Source organism: Macrotis lagotis, chromosome 4, assembly GCF_037893015.1.
Source record: "Macrotis lagotis isolate mMagLag1 chromosome 4, bilby.v1.9.chrom.fasta, whole genome shotgun sequence".
Taxonomy (NCBI): Eukaryota; Metazoa; Chordata; class Mammalia; order Peramelemorphia; family Peramelidae; genus Macrotis; species Macrotis lagotis.
Genome location: NC_133661.1, coordinates 223,811,652 through 223,835,130, shown reverse-complemented (window position 1 = coordinate 223,835,130; position 23,479 = coordinate 223,811,652). Strand labels below are relative to the sequence as shown.

Sequence of the window (23,479 nt, the reverse complement as noted above, 5' to 3'; positions counted from 1 at the left end):
CAAGAATTAACTATGGAAGTAAATGCAACTTAGTAAAAAAAACTTTTTCTATTCTCCCTCACTGATGATATACCTGAGTACAGGGCAATTAGGCATACATTGAGTTGAACCATAGAGTAGAGGTAGTATACAACTTGCTACTACTCATTAATCATGCAGTCAAGTAAAAGATACTTTTCCTTATCCCTTATGAGTAAATTATGTTCTTAGAATTGGCTATGATCCCTAACTTGATTGACTTGAAAATATCTTCATTTTTTTCATAAAAGTTATTATGTCCAGCAGATGAAATGGTTTTATAATGGTTTGGACCCATGGCCTTGACTGTCAAACCTGAAAAAAAATACAATCTTTACAAGTCCTTTTAAGGATTAAGTATGGAACCAGGTCTGCAGAAATGACCTACAACTGGATGTAACAAAGAGAATCACAATTTCTTAGAGTTAAAAAGAAGTTCAGAAGTCATCCCCCCTCACCTTATACAAAGTTCCCCTATAATATTCTAAGAAGTGATCTTCATTTAAAGTCCGAACAGTACTTCCAAGGAAGGGCAAATTTTTCTTCTTTATCATCATTATCAGTATCATCATCATCATCATTTTTCTCATAGTTGATGGATTCAGATAGAAATGGTCCTAGGACAAATGATTATCTTACAAATTGCTATCTTAATTTATCTTAGATAAAATTATTGCTTTTTTAGTTAAATAAAATGCTGAGATAAATCTTTATTTTCAAATGAAAGCATCTTCAAGACAATTCCATAACATATAAAATGACATGAATGATGTATTTTCTCCTGTTTCTAAATGACTTTTATTTTGAGAGCTTTCCATTCCACATTATTGAGAGATTATTAGTGTTCAGAATGGCTACATCTATTAAAAATGGTGTACATAAATTCTATGCATAGTCTGCCTGGGAAATTGTGGGAAGCAGTTTTGTCAATAAGAATGTTCTGACTGGGTGGCGTAGTGGATAAAGCACCAGCCTTGGAGTCAGGAGTACCTGGGTTCAAATCCGGTCTCAGACACTTAAAAATGATCTAGCTGTGTGGCCTTGGGCAAGCCACTTAACCCCATTTGCCTTGCAAAAACTTTAAAAAAAAAAAAAAAGAATGCTCTGACTGAAAATTCTAGTACAATTTATTGAATTCTCAAGATTATTTTGAGGTTCAAATTTATATTATAGGAATTTATTTTCTGTTAGTTGATGGTACATATAATTCTGGTCACTTGATCATGTCTTTCTAGATACTTGGCAAGTTATTAAATTTTCACACTCTGCAGTAATGTAATACAATTTTTTTACCATTTCCTTGTGAAATCTACATTGATCAGTAACTCAGGAGTCCTTAAGGATGACCTTTCTGTCATTTCTGGGAGCAATTACCCAGTCAGCACAAAGTGTTGGACACAACTTGACAACTGAACAGCAACAAAATTATCACCATTATAAACCATGTATTCATCATACAGACATATTATTGTTGGGTTACATGCAAATAGAACTTTAAGATTAAAAAGTTTTTTCTCCACACAGCCATATGAGTTAATAAGTACAGGCTATATAGATATAGATATAGATATAGATATAGATATAGATATAGATATAGATATAGATATAGATATATGTAAGAGCATAAATTTAGATTTTACCAACTATGCAGTCCAGGTAAGGAAATTGATCCTGAGAACTTAAGTGACTTGCTCAGACAACTAGCAAATATCTGAAGCAGAATTTGAAGTTTTCAGCCAGTGCTCTCTATACAATCTACTACCTAGCCAATTCAAACCAAAAACTCCCTGCAGTTAATCTTCTTGAACTCATTTATCATTGTCAAAATATTCCTAAATATGCCATATTGTTGGAGCCCTTTATTCAGACATTGATAAAGGGAAACATTTCCTTGGATGTTTTTATAAGAACTGATCTTCTGGGCTATTAAACAGATTTGTCTCTTAACACTACTTTCTTAACTCAGACCTTATCTGTCCCTTTGGGGAGGAGATGGATGTCTAGGGAACAGCAGTCAAGGAAACATCAAAAGGGCCCCACAGAGCCCACAGTACTAAAGTCCTTCCACTTTCCCATTACCTTTTGCTTAAGACAATTTTCTTCAGCTGACAGAAATACGGACCCAGAATTGTTGACAGTTGTGGTTTCAGACATTTGGCACTATTTTCTAGAGGAGATGTAATCCCCTTCATTATTCTTTCAAATCATACAATTAGTCTATGCACATTGTCAGTTATTGAAACAATAATAATTTCTTAAGTATTTACAATGTGCCAGGGACATTGATTGACACTCCTCCTCTTGTGGGTCAACCTCAAGGGTGTTATTCAGGTCAGACTTCACCACCAAATGGATACTTCACTGATGCTGTCTCCTCTATAACTTCAAGATAGAAAAGATGAAAGACATCAGTGATGTAGATCTGATCTTCCCATAAGCTATATTTACAATACTGTTCCAAGCTTATAGAAAGTAGGGGCTAAAATTATTTCAGTCTGTTCATATGCTCCCAGCTCATTTTATCACCATCTTAAGTGGGACATTCAAGTTTCTTCCATAGCAAAAATCTGCTCTTCTCCTGCACTCTTGTTGACCCAGGTGGTCTTTTGATTTATTTTTGCTGTTCAGTCATTTCAGTCATGTCCAGTCTTCATGAACCCATTTGGATTTTTCTCATCAGAAATAGTAGTCATTGCCATTTCTTTCTCCATTTTACAGATAAGGATACTGAGGGAAATGGAGTTAAATGACTTGCCCTGAGTTACACAGTCAGATTTGAATTCCTAAAGGTGTCTTCCTAACCTCAGGTCTGGCACTCTATCCACTGTGCTACCCTTTGGTGTATAGTTTTATGTATAAAGACAGCAGTCACTGCCACAAATAGTCCTACATTAAGCCACAGGGCCTGTGACAACTTACTCTAGTCATTCTTTTCCATGATACAGGATGGGGGGTTGGATTTCACCACTGACTTGCCCACTTCTCCATTAGAATCATTAGAGTACTACACTGTGTTATCTAATTCTGTTTCCCAGCCTGCTGTCAGGTCAAGAGATGGCAAGTAGTTTTTGAAAGAAAAGGACTGATTCCCTGGAAGCAGTGCTGGTGCTCTGGGAGGTATTGCTATTCCTAGGGCTCTTGGGCCTTGGCTTTCTTCATCTGGGTCTGAAATAATTGTCCAAGATAGCAATGGTTTGACCTGCTCGGCAAGCTACCTCCTATTTCTCCCTCAGAATGCCTGGCCATTTCATTTAGGCTGACTTGCCTAACCTGTGAGTGCCAGTTGATTGGAATGGCTGGCCTCTTCTCTGCAGGGGTTGCTGTGAGAATGATAGAAACCCTCAAATACTAAGAAAATGATAGTTTTGGCTGCATTGGAGAAGCACTTTCAGATGGGTTTCCAGATTTCAGAGGGCATGTGATCTCACTGGTGTTAAGAGACTGTTCAATGAAGAGAGGATGATCCCTTAAGGATAATGAGAAACTAGTTTAGTTCTGCTGCACTGCATTTATCTACTTGAAAGTTATCAAAAGTGATCTTTCCTGTTCAAAACTTTCATTGCACATTGTATTCCCTGTACATACTTCTTTCTACTTTGTATTATATCAAATGGTGTATATATCAATTTCTCATTGAGGGAAGGGACCTCTTGTTTAAATTATCACTCTTAATTGCTAAAAAAAAACACAGTTAACATTTAATAAATGTTAATTGATTACACAATGGAAAAACTTCTGTTTTCCTATTTCATGTCCAGCCTTAGACATTGACTCATGATAAAGTTATCTTACAGCTAATCTTCCCAAAAAGTTGAGTCCTATTGTAATCCATATGTGCAGCTGATTATCAGATTGTTGATGTGAAAGTCATTTTGGAGAGATGCTGGTCTTAAGTTAGAATTCTTGAAATTTGATGAAGGTTGGCTGTAAAATTCTTGTCTGAGGAAGAACAATCTGAGACACTCACCTTTACTTGAGAACAGAATGAACTAAAACAGAAGAACTAGTTCATTCATATTAGATCATATTAATCAATCAATCAAAAACATTTATGAAGTATCAACTGTGAGCCAGGTACTGTGCTAGGCAATGAAGCTGAACAACAGATTGATTAGACCAATTGAGACACATGAAAGTGAATTTTACCATTAGATGCTGAACAGAGTAGAATAAATTTCCATTTTTAGGTCCAACTCTAAAAGTAAAAGACTCCCACATGGTAAGCCATATGTTATTTGGGGTTTCTGCCTTAGAAGGACAAAAAACAGAGCTGGCCTATTCAGAATCAAAGCCTATGGTTTGAAATAAGCTAGAAATGTTAAGTGGAATGTTTAAATCTTCTACAATATAGAAAGATAGCAGAATAGCAAAGGTATTTTTATATTAAATTTTGCCTTCACTAAACTTTTAGTCCAATATCTCAATCATGAAATGGAACTGGTTCTAGATTCCTGAAAGTCTATGCCAGCAGAATCAAGAACTGTTTTTTCTTACCAAGCTTAAAGGACTTCAAGAGATGGAATCTATTCCTGATTATCTGGTCATCGAGCAAACCAAGGTAGAAAAATTTAGCCATTGGATAATGTTTTTCAGTCACAGTAGCCCCTGAAGAACATCTACTGAAGTGAACAAGACTTGTGATCTTTGTCATCAAAAAAAAAAATCATCCACAAATTCCTGAAGTATTTAAGTAATTTTTGTGTTCATATACATAGACCGGTGCACCAAATATATCAAAGAAAGAGAATAAAGATCAATTTGTACAAAAATATTTGTAGAAGCTATTTTTGCAGCAGCAAAGAACTAAAGGGTACCTATCAACTAAGGAATGGCTAAACAAATTATTGATATGAAATACTCCATTACATGGTATATGCCTTAAGAAATGAAAGATGGGATAATTTCAGAGAAACTTAGGAAGTTTAGCATAAACTGATACAAAGTAAAGTAAATAGGACCAGAAAAATAATTTACATAATAACAAACATTGTAAGGATAACCTGGAATGATTTAAGAACTCTGATGAATACAATACAACCACAAATCATGCCACTGAACTCCTGACAGAGAGATGATGGATTTAAATTTCTGAACATGGCTATGCAGGAATTTATTTTGCTTGATTAAGCTGATTTGTTAGAAGGATTTTGTTTTCTCTTTTTTTATGGGGGTGGGAAGAGGAAGAGTTGAAGGAAAAGAAAAAATGCTAGTTAATTAAAAAGAAAAACTACTGGACCTGAAATCAGGAATGCTGGATTCTAATCCCTATACTGTGTGGCCTTGGGCAAGACCCTTAACTTCTTTGGTCCTGACTTAACTCAACTCTAAAATGAAGGAGGTAGGGGCAGCTAGGTGGCACAGCGGATAGAGCACTGGCCCTGGAGTCAGGAGGACCTGAGTTCAAATCCAGCCTTAGATCTTAATAATTACTTAGCTGTGTGACCTTGGGCAAGTCACTTAACTCCATTGCCTTGCAAAAATAAATGAAATAAAAGGGAAAAAAATAAAATGAAGGAGGTAGTCTAGACAAATTCTAAGGTTACTTCCAACTCTAAACCTATTGCCCTTTCTGTTGTTGCATTGAAGTCCCTTTGTTTCCACTCTTTCTAAAGTTTATCTTCAGTTTCCAAAAGTAAATTTTCAAACTCTTAAATCAATAGTCCTTCAATCTCTTTGCTTAGCATAAGAGATTATAAAACTTTTAAGGGTACCATTTAGCCTCAGTTATACTCTTATCCCCCACAATGTTTTGATTATTGTAAATACTAAATGAGTCCTTTTAAAATAAAACAGAAGCATGACTCAAAAACTAAGGTGAATTTTCCTTTCTCATAGATATTGTGCATCTAACATATGCTCTCTGAAAGTAACCTCTCATTCCTGCAAACCTATATGTATAATACTCATAGTTTCCATGATACAATGTTAGCAACATTGAGAGATTTGTTGTTTTTTAAATAGTCATCATATTTTCAGTTTGCACCATTATTGAAAAGAGAAGAGAAATAAGTTTCCATTTTATCTGTCATAATATTCCAGTTATTTGTGATGACATTATGCTTCTCTTCATCTCTAGGAACATAAAATTTGTAATTGAAGGAACCTTAGAAATCAGCTAGTTCAATTCCCTCATTTAACAAAAATAATGAAACTAAAACCCAAAAGATTAAATGACTTACACTTACCCATGATAGCACATCCATAGCAGAGCTAGGCTTTGAAATAATGATATAGTGGGTACCCTGGATTCTATACTGTAATGCCTAGAGTAGTCCCCAAACTATGGGGATATAAACTAGGTATACCTTCTCTACTCATTTGGGTAAATCTATTTGAATCCTAACTCCACAACAAATGCTTTTTCTTTGATATGATGCTGCCTTCCAATGAAACCATTCCAACCCAAATGAAACCTGTTTCTCTATACACTGTAAATATCTCTACAAATCTAGATAATTTGAGCACATATATTGTTTTTTTTTCCCCAAAGAGAACTGAAAGCTAGGATTTTGAAAGTATTATTTAAAATACTTTTTAAAATTTTTTTAAATTTGATTTCAAATTTTAAAAATATCTTTTAATATTGCATAAGCTAAGGGGCAGCTAGGTGGTGTGGTGGATAAAGCACCAGCCCTGGAGTCAGGAGTACCTGGGTTCAAATCCGGTCTCAGACACTTAATAATTACCTAGCTGTGTGGCCTTGGGCAAGCCACTTAACCCCCTTTGCCTTGCAAAAACCTAATATACATATATATATATATATATATATATATATATATATATATATATATATACACACACATATATATATACACACACATATATATATATATATATATATATATATATATATATATATATATTGCATAAGCTTTATAAGCTTTGTGTCAGGTACTTGAAAACACAATCATCTTGACCCATCCAATCACAAACATGATTGAAATATGATGAGAACTCAAAAAGTGGACGACCACCAGAGCTATTTTGTTTTACAGGAATATATAAAGCTGGCATTCCTGATAAGAATAGTATCCAGAGAGCAAATTGTTTTAGTGCCATATAAAGTGAAATAGTAGCTACTGTGTTTCAAATGCCTGTCTCTTGAGAAATAGCCTAAGAAAGTAGACATGCATATATACATGCTACATATATATATATATATATATATATACATGTACATACAACTAAGTTATATTTATATTTACATAGGGAAATCACCATCTACAAATTTGACCTGGAACAATGAAATCAAAACTAGTTCTAAATTCTTTCTCATCTACTTCCTACCTTGGGATAAGTCACTTAACATGTCTGGTCTTCAAGTTCTTCATCAATAAAATGAGAGGAAAGGACTAGAAAACTTCTAAGGTAACTAATCATATGATTATATGATTTATATAAATAACTCAAAAATAATTTTAACTCAGTACAATGGAAATATTAGCCCCTGTATATCTGCTTTTTAGCACTTTAGCCTAATATCTTTCACATTATCTAAATGATGATTGGTCCAAAGTTCCAATTTAAGAAACAATAACTATACACTTCATGGGCACAGGTTAGCAGATCACATTGCATTCACAGATTGTATACCAATGAATAGAAATACCCCATACTATATGGAACTTTCAGGGGCAGAACTACTCTTAGGGTCCAGGATATTCACTGTGACTCAACTACCCAGCAGTGCCATTTCTGTTCAAAAATAGAACAGAATGCCTCAAGAAAGAGAAAATTTTCCATTATAAATATCTTCATGTAATACTGGATGCTCATTTGCTGAAGATATTATGGAGGGAATTCTTGCACTTACACATATCATAAGCACTTGATAAATACTTGCTGACTTAACTTTTTATTCAGATGGGTTGGATATGACTCAACTCTGAGATTCAATAATTTTTTTGGTTTTGGCACACTGTCTGTCACCATCCAGGTAACCATTGACAGGATGATTTTAAAGATACTTTTTAATGGCTCCTAAAGGTTATGTTGAAAAGTCTGGACTAAAATAAATCCCTCATCTAGAGTTTTTAGGAAGAAGAATCAAAAATTTCCCTTTTCTCCTCAATGCACCGCCCCCCCATATCAGAACCCAGACCAGACCAGAAATGGCTTTGGTCAATGTAATGATGAGTCCCTGAGGTTCTAGAGGCCTTTAATAACTTAAATACACATACCAGGGCCACAAGAACTTGCTCCCTGATTCAGAGTATGTATGTATGTATGATGATGTACTGTTTCTCATCTGGTGCTTCATGCCCGAAGATAGAAAAGTGGCAGGACCTCTAAGGGTTAGTCCCCAAATTCATAACAAAATTATCTTTTTTTGTAGCACAGTTTATATCTTGATAATTATCTGAAACAAAATGTATTTTAAGAATCATACTAAGAATAATCCAAACAGGCTTCTTAGAAGAAAAAGCAAAATTTAAGAAAGGAGAGAGGAATAAAAATTTTCTGTTGAAAAACCAAAATTCAGGAACTGAAAAGTCTCAGTTTAATCAATGCATCACCTATAGCATTTTATTGGCACAACATCATTATGACCAAAAAAAAAAAATTTGACTACCATAGGCATTTAATATATACTTGTTGAATTAACTTCCTATTTATACTGATTGGCTATAGCTTTCAGTTCTGAGATTCCATAATTTTATAAATCTTTATAATCTATCTCAACATCCAGATAATCATTGACAGGTTGATTTGGGGGTATTTTTAGGAGTTCTAAAGGTGATAGAAAAGTCTGAACTAAAATAAATCCCTCATCTGGAATTCCTAGGAAGTGGGAACCAAAAATTCCCCAATCTCCCAAATGTCCCCCCACAGTAGAAATTAGGCCAGATTAGGAGTGGCCAAGACTAGTTCAATGACATGTCCCATGAATGGCTGAACAAAAAAAATGGAAAGTTGGAAGAAAATATATTTTTTTTAAAAACCATCTAAATCTTTGCAATCTTCTGGGAAATTGCTAAGAAGCTTTCTTTCACCTTCTGCTAGGGCTGTTAGCACATGGCACAGAAAACAGATTGAACATATAAGTTCAGGCCCAAAACCGATTATATCCCTAGCTAAAAGTATCCTCTTCTCTTTATTTTTACTTGTTTCATAATCAGAGAGAAAAGGCCACAACATAAAAATAAAGGAATTAATCATAACTCTTACATTTATGTAATGATTTAAAACTTATAAACTGCTTTACAAGCATGATCTTAATTGATTATCATAGCAACCCTGTGGGGCAGATGGAAATTGAGACTCAGCGAGACTGAATAATTTGAACCAGTTCACATAGCTAGCATGTAATGTCAAGCTTTACTGGAAATGTTTCACTGTGGCATGGTGACCCTGTGTTCTCAAAGGCTGTGCCAGTAGAGTACAAGCAAGAATGGCTTAAAGGATGGGTCAAGTGAAGTGCAGAGAGGTTCATTATCAGAGTTTTAGTTGACCATGAAGGGATTAATTTTTTGACTACAGTATTTCATTTTTTAAAAATATACAAAGGAATAGGAGTTTGCAATCTATACCACTGAAGGAAGTGACCAAACTGATGAAATCATAAAAATTTTAAAGTAAGAACCATTGAAGTATTTATAACTATGTGTCATCTTCTGAGCATAAGTCATTCATCACATTTCCAAGATAAATTACTTCATCTGTTTAGGTTCTTAGGATTTAGCACTGCAAAGGATTCTGAAGATTATCTAGTCCAAAATCCATGTTTTATAGATAAAGAAACTGAGATATAAAGAGATGAAATGACTTGCCCTAAGTCAAGCATAATAAATAGCACACATGGAATTCAACTTCAGGTCTTCTCACTCCAAATCCAGTGTTTTTTTTCCTATTCTATCACATAAATGCATTCTACTTCTCTCTCTCTGTCAAATCACCCCAACTTTCCATAAATTAGAAACTTTTACCCATAGAGTAGAAAAAGATATTTCTAAAAAGAAAGTGGAGAAGAGGAAATGTGGATTGGAAAAAAGGAAATGTGGATAGGAGAAGAAATAGGCAAGAGGGAAAAGGAAGAGAGAGATGCTATCTGTCCTCAAAGTATTCAAAGTGCTGTCATATGGAGGAGGGATTAGACTTGTTCTTCTTCATCCTAAAAGACAGAACTGGAAAAAAATGGGCCGAAGTCACAGATCAGATTTGGGTTTGATATGAGGAAAAACATCTAACAATTAGAGCTATTCAAAAATAAGGTGCACTGACTCAGGTTCTCACTTACTAGAAGGCATCAGAGAATAGGTGCATGACCATTTTTCAAATAAAAGGGATTGCTTTTCAAGTATGGGCTAGACCAGATGACTTTTGAGATTCTTTCCAAAAGTGAAATTGTATGATTCTGGGAATAATAAGTGCCCATCTTTTGAGGATTTTTCAAGCACACGTATCAAACTCAATATTCTCCCTTCAAGTTTTGGAAATACCACTAAGCAACTCCTAGTCAATGAAGGAAAATAACCTCTGTTCCTGTGTCCTCTGAGAAGCCCTTCCCCTCTAGTACAGACAAAAATCCCTCGGCACAACTGCCATATATTCTTTTGGGGGGCCATACTTTGGCTATGAGGTTTTAGGTTAATAAAAGGAAAAAACTAATATCTAGGCTTGGTTTTTCTTTATATGGTTCTTTATTCATCATACCAGGCACAAAATTCCACTGATTCATGTTTTATTTGCACTCAGGATATTCACAGAAACAACAAAAATGGGGGAAGGGAGAAAACAAAGTATTCTCAACTTCTCTCCAATCTATATAAAAATGCCTAGGTATCCCTAGATAATATTAGGCACTTGCATTAGGAACATTCTACTTCATTTCATAAACCTTTCAAACAGCCCTGGGAGAAAAAAAAAATTTTCTTAGATGGAAAAACAGAGACAATGAGTAACTAAGTGACTTGTCCAAGTTCCAGAGTGGTGAATAAAGAACTAGAATTGAGATCCTAGTTCAGCATTTTTCCCATTAAATTACAGAATCCCTTACCTCTCAGGAAACAACCTCTATGCAAACAAAGAAAACTACCTACTAAAAGAAAATTAAGTTTGCTTCCTGAACAATAAAGGAAATTGGATACATGAATTTCAGTTATCATGTGTTTGTTTGGGGAAAGAGAAGAAACAGGATATGGGTAACATTAAAATAAAAAAGAGGAAAAGTTAGAACATTAACAAAAAGTATCAATAATTGGCCTAAAATTACAATTAAGAAATTTAGCTATAAAGGAATGTGACTGGTCTTTTAAATAAATATGTGAAAAAATATATATACTCCAATTATAACCCATATCATTACAAGACTTCATAGTTCCTATAAAGCAGTGTTATGGAAAGAGAGATGACTTGTGTTCAAATCCCAGCTCTGTGATATTTACTAGCTCTATGACCTGGGTAAATTCTTTCTGAGCTTCAATCAGTTCTCTGTAATAGATGGTTTTTGCCTTTTACTGGTGAAGGGAGTTTCCACATCAATAAGTTGATTTATTGATATCTCATGGTTAAAAAGCTGTATATTATCTCCCAAAATTAACTCTTAAAAATTCTGTGAGAGTTCAACAGTGAACTGTTTTATTATCCTGTCTTATAGATAATTCTACATCTAACATTTTATAATTTACAAAATGCCTTCCTAGCAATTATGAGAATACATTAAACTATGAATTTGGAAACAAATACTCAAAAGATGAAATGAAATGACCCTGGAAACATAACTAATAAATGGAAGGCCAGAACTCAAATTCAGATTTTTTTTTTTAATGCAAGTCCTGAGTCTCAGAAAGATCTGCTTATGGGGTAATTCTGGGGCTCAAAAAGTCAAATCCAGTATTTTTTCTAATTTATCAAAATATCATAAGTTCAAAGTATGATATGCAAAATAAGGTGTATGGACTATACCCTTATCCCATAGTGCAAATCTTCATGAAACTATTCTGTTGGAAATGCTTTCAGAGATTCAGGGCTCTTGTTCCTGAATATTATCAGTGGTAATGAATCTTCATTGAGAGTCAATGGCAAATAAAAGTGTTCCAGCTGCATGATGGCTTATTTAGGTCCCAAAAGTATGACTACAAAATTATTTTTGGAATAGCTAATAAAAAAAATAAAGCCTAACTCTCAGAGCAATTCCAAATCACTTATAGACATGTTTGGGGCAGTGAAAGCAAGTGTGGATTAAGTTTATTGCCTCCCAAAGAGACAAAATTCATTTGTGTGTGTGTATAGATATAGATATAGATACAGATATAGATATAGATATAGATATAGATATAGATATAGATATAGATATACATATGCATATGCATATGCATATACATATACATATACATATACATGTATATGTTCAGGTATGTTTATTTTTAAAAAATCAGTCTCCTGACTTTATATTAATGCTTTGTATTTCCAGTCAAAAGTTTGTCTCTAAGTCCATCAAGTGTGCACATAATGGGAAGCTTTCAATCAATTCATCCATCAATCAACCCGCAACAAATATTAATTTAATTTCTATTATGTGCAACTTCTGTCCCCAAGGATATTCCAAGTCGTTCATGACCTTGCCTCCAAGAATTTTTTTTGGGGGGGTGGGGGGACCGTCTGTCTGCAGTCTTTCTCTCAACGTCCCACAACCAAAACCCACTTGATCTTTCCTGAGGTTTCGCGGTGAGTTATTCCACAAAGGAAACCTATTCTTGCTGAAATTCAGATCTGATCACTCGACAGCCCAAGCTTCTCCGGCGTCCCTTCCACCGGCTGTTGTCCTTTCCCCCCTAGGCCCTTATTGGGCTGATCCCCCACCCACACCCACCCTGGTCCTGGTCTGAGCCCGGTATCCTGCCTGGCTGCTGCTCCCTCCCCCTCCTCCTCATTACCACCGCAACCCGGAGTGGGAAACCGCAGCCTGAAACTCCCCTATGGCTCTAGCAGCAAATGCTGGGCATGCTCAGTCGCCCAGGCAGGCTTGGACGCCACTGACAGTTCTCCGCCTCTGATTTGTCGTTGCCCCCTCCCCCCACCGGGAGATGCTGAAATGTTTATTTGCAAGGGACAAGGCCTCTTTTTCCCAGAATGACCCCATTTTAATCTTATGTTGCTCCTTCAAATTTTCTTTTCTTTTTTTGTGCAAACCTCTAATAGCTGTGGCGGAGCGAGGGTTGAGGCTGCCTGGCCAGCACCGCGGACAGCGCCGCGCTAGCGCCGCGACCCCCCGCCCCCGCCCCCGCCGCCAGCCCCCCACCCCTCCGCCGCGCGCCCCGACCCCGCGCCAGGCTGCCTCCCCGCCGCGGCCGCGCCGGAGGCCGAGCGGCGGCCCCGCACCGAGCGCTACTTACACTGCTCCGCTTTGGTGGACATGATGCGGCCCGGGCGGCAAGGCTTTGCCCCCACAGTCTCGGTCTCGCGGGCTCCCTCGCTCCGCCAGCTATGTGGCCAGGAAATGAACGCATCCCACCCCCCTCCCGCCTCCCCTCCCCTCCTTCCCCCCCTCCCCTACGCCCTTGTCGCTACCATTCGGACCGAGAGCCCAGCAAACGCCGGAATCCCTCCCGGGAGGCCCGGGAGCCGCCCCCGGGGACACGGGCGCGGTCTGCCGGGCGGCCGAAGGCTCCCTGTCCTCGCTGCCCCGGGGTCGCCCGCCGCGGCGCGCGCGAGAGAACCCGGAGAGCGGCCGGGAGAGGGAGGCGGGAGCGGCTCCTAGCGAAGCAGGGAAATGGACTCGACCGGATGGGGGGAGGGAGCGGTATTTCCATTCATAAGGCGAGAGCAGAGGATGGGAGTTTCCCGGAGAAAAGCCTCTTAAAGTGGCGGAGTCCCCGCGCATTTGGGTCCCCCACCGGAGCTCTCCCCGCCGGTAGACCCTCCTCCGGCGGGGCCCCTCAATGGCTCGGCAGGCGGGAAAGGGAGGGGCCCAGGTGCGGCCCGCCGGGTCCCCAGGCAGGGGAGGAGGGGAGCGACGACCGTCCTAGGGAGAGCCAGAGAGGACAAGCCGGGCTTGGGAAGGCGGCCGCCGCAGGGCACGCCTCCTCCCGCTGCCGCCGGCGCTCCTGCTAGTCTCCTTCCTCGCCACGCACGGCGCTGGGGACGGCACCTTCGGGTTCGCACCGTCTCGTCCGATCCCCCCACACACCTGTGAAGCGGTAACGTAGACGGCAAAAGAGCGTGCTCAAAAGAAAAAATCCCCGAATTCAAGCTTCTGCTTCTTGCTTCATTTGTGTGACCTTGTGGAAGTCACTTCATTTTTTCCTAAGTTGCAGATTTTTCATCTGTAAAATGAGCGCTGGATTTCACGAGTTCTGCGTAGTCCTCACATTCCGTAGTCCTCATTTTATAACTAAAATACAAGGAAGATGAAATCTCTTATCTAGCTAGAAGCATGCAACCAATCGGTAAAAGAAACAGAATTAGAATCCGGGAAAAGAAAGTAAGTGATAAACTGCTAAGCAGTTAAGGAAATGTCACAGACATTAGGGAAGCACATATTCCCTCTTTAGTAGAAGACATGGGGAAAGATTGGAAGGGAGAGGTGAAGGAGAGAAAGGAAGAAGAGAGAAGATGGAGAAAATAGGACAGGAAGGGCGGCTAGGTGGTGCAGTGGATAGAGCACCGGCCCTGGAGTCAGCAGTACCTGGGTTCAAATCCGGTCTCAGACACTTTGACCTAGCTGTGTGGCCTTGGGCAAGCCACTTAGCCCCATTACCTCGCAAAAAAAAAAAAAACCCTAAAAAAAAGGACAGTAAAAAAAAGAGAAAAATCAATGCAACATCTGTATCTATTACCTCTACAATTAAATATAAATTTGTTTGGTCTTTCAAAATCTTCACAACATGAGTTCAAGCTCTCTTTCCAGTTGTATTATGTATTACTTTCCATCATATACACAATAGTCCTTCTCCGTTGTCTTTGGGTTCATTATCTCCTATTCCTAAAATGTATTCACTCATTTTTCCCTCTTAGGAGCATTGGTTTCTTTCAAGGCTCAAGTTAAATGCCAACTTCTTCATAAACCTACCCTATAACCTCTCAACTACTAATGCCTTCTATATCAAAGTATATACATTTTTCTATATACTTATACCTACTTAGATACCTATGTACTTTCTCTCCCAACTAAGTGGCAAGTGGGCCAGATGGGACACAGTGGATAAAGCACCGGCCCTGGAGTCAGGAGTACCTGGGTTCAAATCCCATCTCAGACGCTTGATAATTACCTAGCTGTGTGGCCCTGGGCAAGCCACTTAACCTCATTTACCTTGCAAAATCCTAAAAAAAAAAAAAGAGTGGGCCAGATGGGTGGAGTTGTGAACAGTCCAACCTTTCTGGAGAACAATATGGAACTATGCCCAAAGAGCAATAAAACTGTTCATACCCTTTCACCCAGAAATTTCAATTCTAGGTCTATATCTGGAAGAAATGATTTTTAAAAAGGGAAAAGTCCTACATGTTCTAAAATATTCATAACAGCCCTTTTTGTAGTGGCAAAGAATTGGAAATTGAGGAGATGCCCATCAATTGGGGAATGGTTAAACAAGTTATGGTACATAAATACTATGGAATACTATTATTCTATAAGAAACCACAAATAGACTCTAGAGAAGCATGGAACGACTTACTGATGCTGAGTGAAGGGAGTAAAACAAAGAGAGCAAGGTACACATCAACAACATTGTGAGATGAACAAACTTGATGGAAGCAGCTCCTCTCAGCAGTTCAGAGGGCTAGGACAACCATATTAGACCAGCTATGGACTATATTATCCCCATCCAGAAGAAAAACAAAGCAAACTAAAACACACACACACACACACACACACACACACACACACATACACAAACAACCCTTCAGAAGCTGATGAACACCATAAAAATTATCTCTTATATATCTCTTTCCCTTAATCCTAACTCCTCAAACCAAAAATAGCTAATCTGTAAACATGTTTATTAAAATATGTACAATGCTAACCTACTCACTGCTGATGAGGGAAGGGAGGGGGAAGGAAATTTTATAACTTAAAAATATGCATGTGCATGCAGATGAATTTTTTTTTTATTTTGGGGGTTTTTTTGCAAGACAAATGGGGGTTAAGTGGCTTGCCCAGGGCCACACAGCTAGGTAATTAAGTGTCTGAGGTCGGATTTGAACTCAGGGACTCCTGACTCCAGGGCCGGTGCTCCATCCACGGTGCCACCTAGCCACCCCCCCAAAAAAATTTTTTTTAAAAAAAGAGTGGGCCAAATGTGAGCACAGCCTAGCATACTGCCTGGAATATAGTAGATACTTTATTAATATTTGTTGACTGGTTAACTGACTGAATGGAATCCTTCTTGTTCTCTTGAGGTTAGTGATGAAACTATGTACAAGTAAACAGAATTACTACGCATGGTATAAGGTCATATGAAAGTAAATCCAAATAACCTGAAAATAAAATACCATAGAATCAGACTAATAGTACATCAACTCAATATTTGACAGAACTGATACCTAATTTTGTGTTGAGTTCTGTTAACCAGTTGTTAGAGTAGCACTTGTAATCAGGGTTCTCTTTAAGGTGAGCTGCCTGGGCAGCCACCCAATGTGGAAATCACAAATTTACATTCCTTATTCTTTCTAAATGTTCATCGGTGCAACAGAGTTTTCTAAGTGCCCTTAATAATAGTGTTCATTCCATCTTTAGGTGAAAAAAAATGATGAAACTATGTAATATTTATTTATTCAATTCTTAAAACTCATTATACTTTTGGTGAAATATTATATTTTAAATCCCTCATTTTTGTTACTTCAGTAAACAAACATATAATGTAAAAAAAAATGTCAAGGGGTGACAAACTGTCATTGGTTTCCACTTTGTGGAAACCCAAAATTCTACTGAGATATTATGAATGTGCTGGTGTTCCTTGAACAGTGAAACCAATAGGAAGCTGGGACACAATGAACCAATAGAAATACAGATTTCAAGGATTATCTTATCACACATTTAGGAAACCATGGAAGTAGAAGAATACAAAAAGAGAATAGGTAGAATGAGTTTTGGTTCTGCATATGTTCCAGCATTGGCTGCTGTGATCACATGGCTGCTTTCACTCCATAAGGATACATTTGTTTACTGTAAGTAATATAACCTAATCTAATTTTGTGTACTACTTTTATTGTTCTCATTTGAAATGAGAAATGCATGAAGTATTAAGCTACTTTTCAGTATAACTTTTTGTATACTTAAAATGGTCATTAGGGCAGAGAACTAGTAGTTAATTTATGAGTTGCATACATATAAATATATATACATATATATATATATACATATAAAAGGAAGAGCTAAAGCATGACCCATTTCTAAAGAATTAACCTAAGCTTGTTATATCCAGACTTATCACATGCATATTGTTATTATTAAATAATAAGACTTATTTTTTTGAGTGTTTTATGGAAGCAAAGAAATTATCACAACAGGGATACATGATGATATATTTCAACATGCAGGAGGAGGACACTGAAAGTCAGGTATTAAATATATTAGTAAATGAGAAAAATCATTTCAGAATAAAATTCAGATTCACAGAATGTTATAACAGTAAGGGACCCCAAAAGTTATCCAATCAAGCTTGTTACCCAAAGTATAAAACCCCTCTTTAATTTCTCAAACTCCAGCTGGACACTTCTATTCCATAAAGGAAACACATTACCTTCAAATCCATTCTATTTTAATAACTAATTCCTACAGTATTTTCTTAAAATAATATCTCAATCTTATGTAGGGTCAGCCTATGAGGTAAATGTAAATATCATTTTTCCCATTTTACAGATTAGAAAGCAGACTCTGAGAAGCTGAATGGTTAGCCCATGATCACAAGTTAGCAAGAGTCTAAGATGAGAATATGAGCTAAGGTCTTCCAACTGCAAGCCCAGAAATTATACAACAGACTATGTTATCTCTCCTATCAGATTTATTATTTCCTTCCAAAAATCTACCATTCTTTAATGTCTACCCATTGGTCCTACTTCTGCCTTCTAGAACCAAGCAATAAATGACTTTCTTTTTTTACCATGTGACACATTTTAAATATTGGAAGATAGTAACAAATCATCACCAAATTTTATTTTCCTCAGACATTTTGCCAGTTTCCTCAAATAAGATTTGTATGGTATTCTTTCCATTTTTCTTGACATCCTGGTGACTCTCCTCCAGGCAAATTCCATTTTCTCAATATCAATATAAACAAATGAATCTGAGGTGTACTGTAGGTATTTTTGCCAACATCCATTCTGTGACCATATCTTCATGTTTGCCATAGAGGATTCCATCCAATATAATAGGAGCCTAGAGCTTTGCAATAGTTATCACTTGCTCTGATCATATGACCAGTTCATCTTTTTCACTCATACATTTCTTTGATGAAATATTTCACTCAAGTTCTCCTTCATAATTTATTTTGTTAAATATGCCACAGTCTCCTCATATGTGCTCCATCCTTCATCTCAAAACTGGATATAATATTCCAAATATGATCTGACTAGGGAAAAATACCAGTTCCAATGAGTGGACATCATAACTTAATTAATATAATTTCTTCATATCCTATATTTGTCAAATGTAGAACTTTTTAACTAATCCTATTAAATTTAATCCTATTTGTTTCAGTGTTATTATTATGCAAGCCTGTCCATGTTATTATGCAAGCCTGTAGCCCACTGTATTAGCCCGATCCCAACAAGTAGGAAGTAACTAACAAAAGATCAAAGGAATACCAAACCAGTGGAGACCAGAGTGAGATACCAGAGTTTGAACTCAATCAATAAATAAACATTTATTAAAAATCTACCAGGTACTTGTCTCTATGCTAAGCAATGGGGGATACAAAAAGAGGCCAAAGTAAGTCCCTACTCTTAAGAAACTTATAATTTAATGGGGAAGACAACATGTCAACAATTATGTACAAACCAAGCTATATACAGGATAAATGGGAAAGAACAGAGAGAGAAGACACTAGAATTGAGAGGTGATGGTAGGCTTTGAATAATAGATAGAATTTTAGTTGGGATGTAAAGGAAGCCAGAGAAGTTATTTGATGGAGTGGAGAAAGAAGAGTATTCCAGGAATGGGGGGACAGCCAGAGAAAATGCCCACAGCTATGTCTTGTTTGTGCAAAAGCTAAAAGGCTAGTGTCACTGGCTCCAAGAGTATGTGGTTAGGAGTAAGATGTAAGAAGATGGAAAAGGGGGGTGGCTAGGTGGCATAGTGGATAAAGCACCTGCCCTGGAGTCAGGAGTACCTGGGTTCAAATCCAGTCTCAGACACTTAATAATTACCTAGCTGTGTGGCCTTGGGCAAGCCACTTAACCCCATTTGCCTTGCAAAAAAAAAAAAAACTAAAAACAAAAAAGAAGATGGGAAAGGAAAGACGGGGAAGATTATAAAGGATTTTTGAATGCCAAACAGAGAATTTTATATTTGATTCTAGAAGCAATAGGGAAGTCACTGGAATTTACTGAGTTGGGGGGAGGGAAGCAAAAAAGTCAGATCTGTGCTTTAGGAAAATCACTTAGTTGGCTGAATGGAGGATGGATTGAAGTGAGAAGAGACTTAAGGTAGGAATCTCCCCATGTGATGATAAGAACCTACACCACAGTGACAGCAGTGTCAGAGAAGAGAAGGGGACATATTGGAGAGATGTTGAAGATGAAATTGGCCAGTCTGACAAGAATGAATATAATGGGGGGGGGGGAAGGTAGTGAGAGAAAGTGAACAGTTTAGGATTATCCCTAGATTTCAAATTTAAGGGACTAAGATGTTGCCCCAGGGAAAGTAGGTTTGAAATAGGGTTCAAGGGGCAAGATAGTGAGTTCCATTTCGGGCATAATGAGTTTAAGATGTCTACTGGACATCCAGTCTGAGATGTCTGAAAAAGCAGTTGTAGATGTGAAACTGGAGATCAGAAGAGAGTTTGGGGGAAGATAGGTAGATCTAAATCTCTAGGAGCTGATGAGATCACCAAGTGAAGTACTATAAAAGGAGGAGAAAAGAGAGTCCAGGACTGAACCCTGAGAAACACCTATGGTTAGAAGATAAACTTTGGAAGAAGATCCAACAAAAGAGACAAAGAAAGAGGGAACAAATATTAAGAAAACTAGTAGAGAATAGAATTCCCAAAACCTAGAGAGAAGAGAGTATTAAAGAGGAGAGAGTGATCAACAGCATCAAAAGCTACAGAAAAGTAAAGAAAAAATTAAGGGTAGGAAAAAAAGACCATTGAATTTAACCACTAAGAAATTATGAGTAATTTTGGAAAAAGCAGTTTTATTGGTATAATAAAGTTGGAAGGTGGATTATAAAGGGTTAAAAGGAGAAAGGGAATAGAGAAAATGAAGATACCTATTGTAAATGTCCCCTTCATAAAATGGAGGCTGCAGGAGGAATTGCCTAATTTGAGAAAGTGACCAGATCTTTCAGAGAGAAGTTCTAGGGTGAGAAGGTTGTCCCCAAGCAAGGAAGCCCCAGGAGCTAAGGGAAGTTTTAGAAAGAGCCAGCAGTATAAGGGTAATGTGTTTTGAAGTATAGGAAAAGGTTAGGAACAGGACAGGAAAATGAAACTTATTCTCCATATTACACTTAGGTTAAACTTAACAAAGTTATAGAACATTGTTACATATTTATATAATTTTAGGTTTTCTCTACATCACTCTAATCTTCAAAAAATCACAATGAGAATGAATATAATTTCTTGATTTTAAAGAATGTTTGATTTAATAGAGAAAATTCAATTTTTTTTTAGGTTTTTGTAAAGGAAATGGGGTTAAGTAGCTTGCCAAAGACCACACAGCTAGGTAATTATTAAGTGTCTGAGACCAGATTTGAACCCAGGTACTCCTGACTCCAAGGCCTGTGCTTTATCCACTACGCCACCTAGCCACCCCAGAAATTCAATTTAAAGGCTCTCCTCCAACAAGACATTGATACTTTATTTGATACCCCTTCTCTGCTCTCAATATGATAAATATAAACCAAGAAAATGTACATTTACCAAAGGAATTCTTCATTATGAGAGTAGAGATGTCTTAGAGAGACCAAATGAAAAGAAGAATTCCCTATAGATAGTGAGAGATAATAGCATTTTGCAGTATACTATTCCAACAATTACATAAAGTATCTACTTTCAAAAATTCATTCTAGTTTTAAATGAGGAAACTGAGTCTCTGAAAAGTTAAGTTATATGACCATGATAACACAACTAGAATCTGATTCACAGTCCTCCTGACTATAAGTCTAAAACTTTTCACTATGCCTTGTGGATTCTAACCCCACCATTTTCACCTGTTAATTCCCACTCCTCATATCTCCTGCCCTGCTTCCTACTTGAAATTGCAACCAACTAGAAAAATATTGTCATGGTTCTGGTTTACATCCCAATTCAGAGAATCAGCTTAACTGCAAAATCCTGCCTTCAGTGGACAAAAAGGTATGAAATAAGATGTCTCAGAGCCTCTCTGAATTACTATAATAGGAGCAAATAAGAAAGATTTTGCTATTTTTAATCAGATTTTGTGTTCAACTTCTTATCCTAAGCAACTTAATTGAATGAGATCTTCAACTTGACACCCTCATACTACTACTACTACTATTACTACTACTACTACTACTATGGATAATAATAATAATAATATTCATGTATAAAAAAATATATCCTAAAAAAAGATAGCATAAAGATATCAAAGTTTTAAATTTTGATGATGCAATAAACTTTGAGAAAAAAACAAAATTAGGCTGTTTTCTCTTATAACTAACAAATATGTGTTATATGTATATTGACTTCTAAATTTTCCAAATGAGAAATATAGACTTTATCAAAGATTTAGTAATAAGTTTTCAAAATTGGATTAAAATGTTTACATGTGAAATTGCACAAATAAATGTAGAGATATTTTTAAAATCATGTTCTTTTCCTGTTCTGAAATCTTTCTCTGCTTTAATATTAAGATAATATTAAGAGTCAGAAAAATGATTTTCCAAGTCAGGCCTTCATGGGATTCTTTTTATGATCCTTTCTTCTGTTTATAGCATTGTCCATACCAGGTACAAGATTTAGGTAAAGATAGTAATAGCAAAGTATATAAAAACTGAAATTCCCTGAACTTTCAAGTGAATTATGCTTTTCTAATCTGATGTTCTATTACTCTGTTGCTATTAGGATTCACTCCATAAGGTTTGAACTGGTTTTCACATGTGAACTAGTAACTAGAATTCAAGATTTAGGAGATTGTACTAAATTTCATTGTCTTATTACTGGCACATTTCAGTAGTATTAACTAGGTAATCTCTGCAAGTGGTCTTGAACCAGAGAAGTAGATCTATTAGGAGGAGCCCTTTCCAGAGCTGCCCTGAGAACTAGTATTATTCCACAATTTCCAAGGGAAGATGTTTCCAGAGACCAGAAGACTACAAGTGATAGCTGGGTCTCAAAATGTGATTTCTAATTACATGAACATTGGGAATGGATTACCAGGATTGAGGAGATTTAATATTATTTAACATTGATGATCATAATTATACTACTTTGTTTTTAATGTTTCTTGTTGTTAATGTATACCTACAAGAGGAGTATACTCAAATTCCTTTTATTTTTTGAGGAATCAAGGTGATTCTTCTTGCATCTTCTGGTCAACTGAAAGCCTGTCTTCTGTTTCTATTAAACTCACCTGATTCAAATTTAACATATTAAAATAATCATGTTAATTTCAAAATTGATCATGTAGAAGCCATAATGGAAATTTGAGGCTCTAAAAGTCATCTAGTTACTTGTCAGCTGCCCTAACTGGTCATGTAATCAATCTCCCCTTTCAATCCAACCATTGTGAACTCTCTAATTTAGGAGATTAATCTGTAATTTGACTTAGTTTGCTTATAGAGTCTGTTTCACAAGGTTTATCCCCTTAAAGGAAGTATAAGATTATGATTCTGTTTGTTTGTTCAACTTTTATGATATTGAAGGAAGCATTAGATTTTTTTGTTTTACACATGGCCACAATGTATTTGTTTCCTAATTTAAGTTTTAGTCCTTTGATTTACAGCTTCCCAAGACCAAACAGGCTCTTTATGCTCTCCTTAGGATCCCTAAGAAGCACAGCTTCTTCCTCTCAACCTCTACAAGATAACCTGAGGTAGGCTTGCAACAAAATTGTTCCTAGGACTTCATTAGACTTCCATATCCACAAGTGTATTCCTTTGCTGTGTTTAGACAAAGTAAACCTCCTTTGTCCAAAGTTTAATCACTTATGTGTATTCATTTCATCCCAAAATTGAGCCTGAAGTGTGCTGGCATTAAACCTGTACATTTGGCAGACATGATACAAATGATGACTTTCATACAAAAAAAAAGTGTCACTAAAAAAATCATCAGCAGACAAACAATTCACTAATTTGATCAGCATAAAGAGAAAAAAACATTTAAAAAGTTCAAAATTAGAAGGGAGA

The 23,479-nt window shown here is 36.8% G+C and overlaps 1 protein-coding gene across 16 annotated transcripts in view; it reads right to left on the bottom strand.

The window, feature by feature from the left end:
* The window catches only part of UNC79 (unc-79 homolog, NALCN channel complex subunit), a 364,853-nt gene that overhangs the window by 292,811 nt on the left and 48,563 nt on the right, over window positions 1-23,479 (bottom strand). For 15 of the 16 annotated variants that reach the window (XM_074235454.1, XM_074235458.1, XM_074235457.1 and 12 more), the window contains exon 1: window positions 13,353-13,448. The exons of the other annotated variant lie outside the window; for it this stretch is intronic. In XM_074235454.1, the coding sequence (XP_074091555.1) occupies window positions 13,353-13,374 (22 nt within the window). In that variant the 5' untranslated portion in view covers window positions 13,375-13,448. Of the gene's footprint in view, window positions 1-13,352; window positions 13,449-23,479 lie in introns of those variants that run through there. 16 annotated transcript variants of the gene reach the window in all.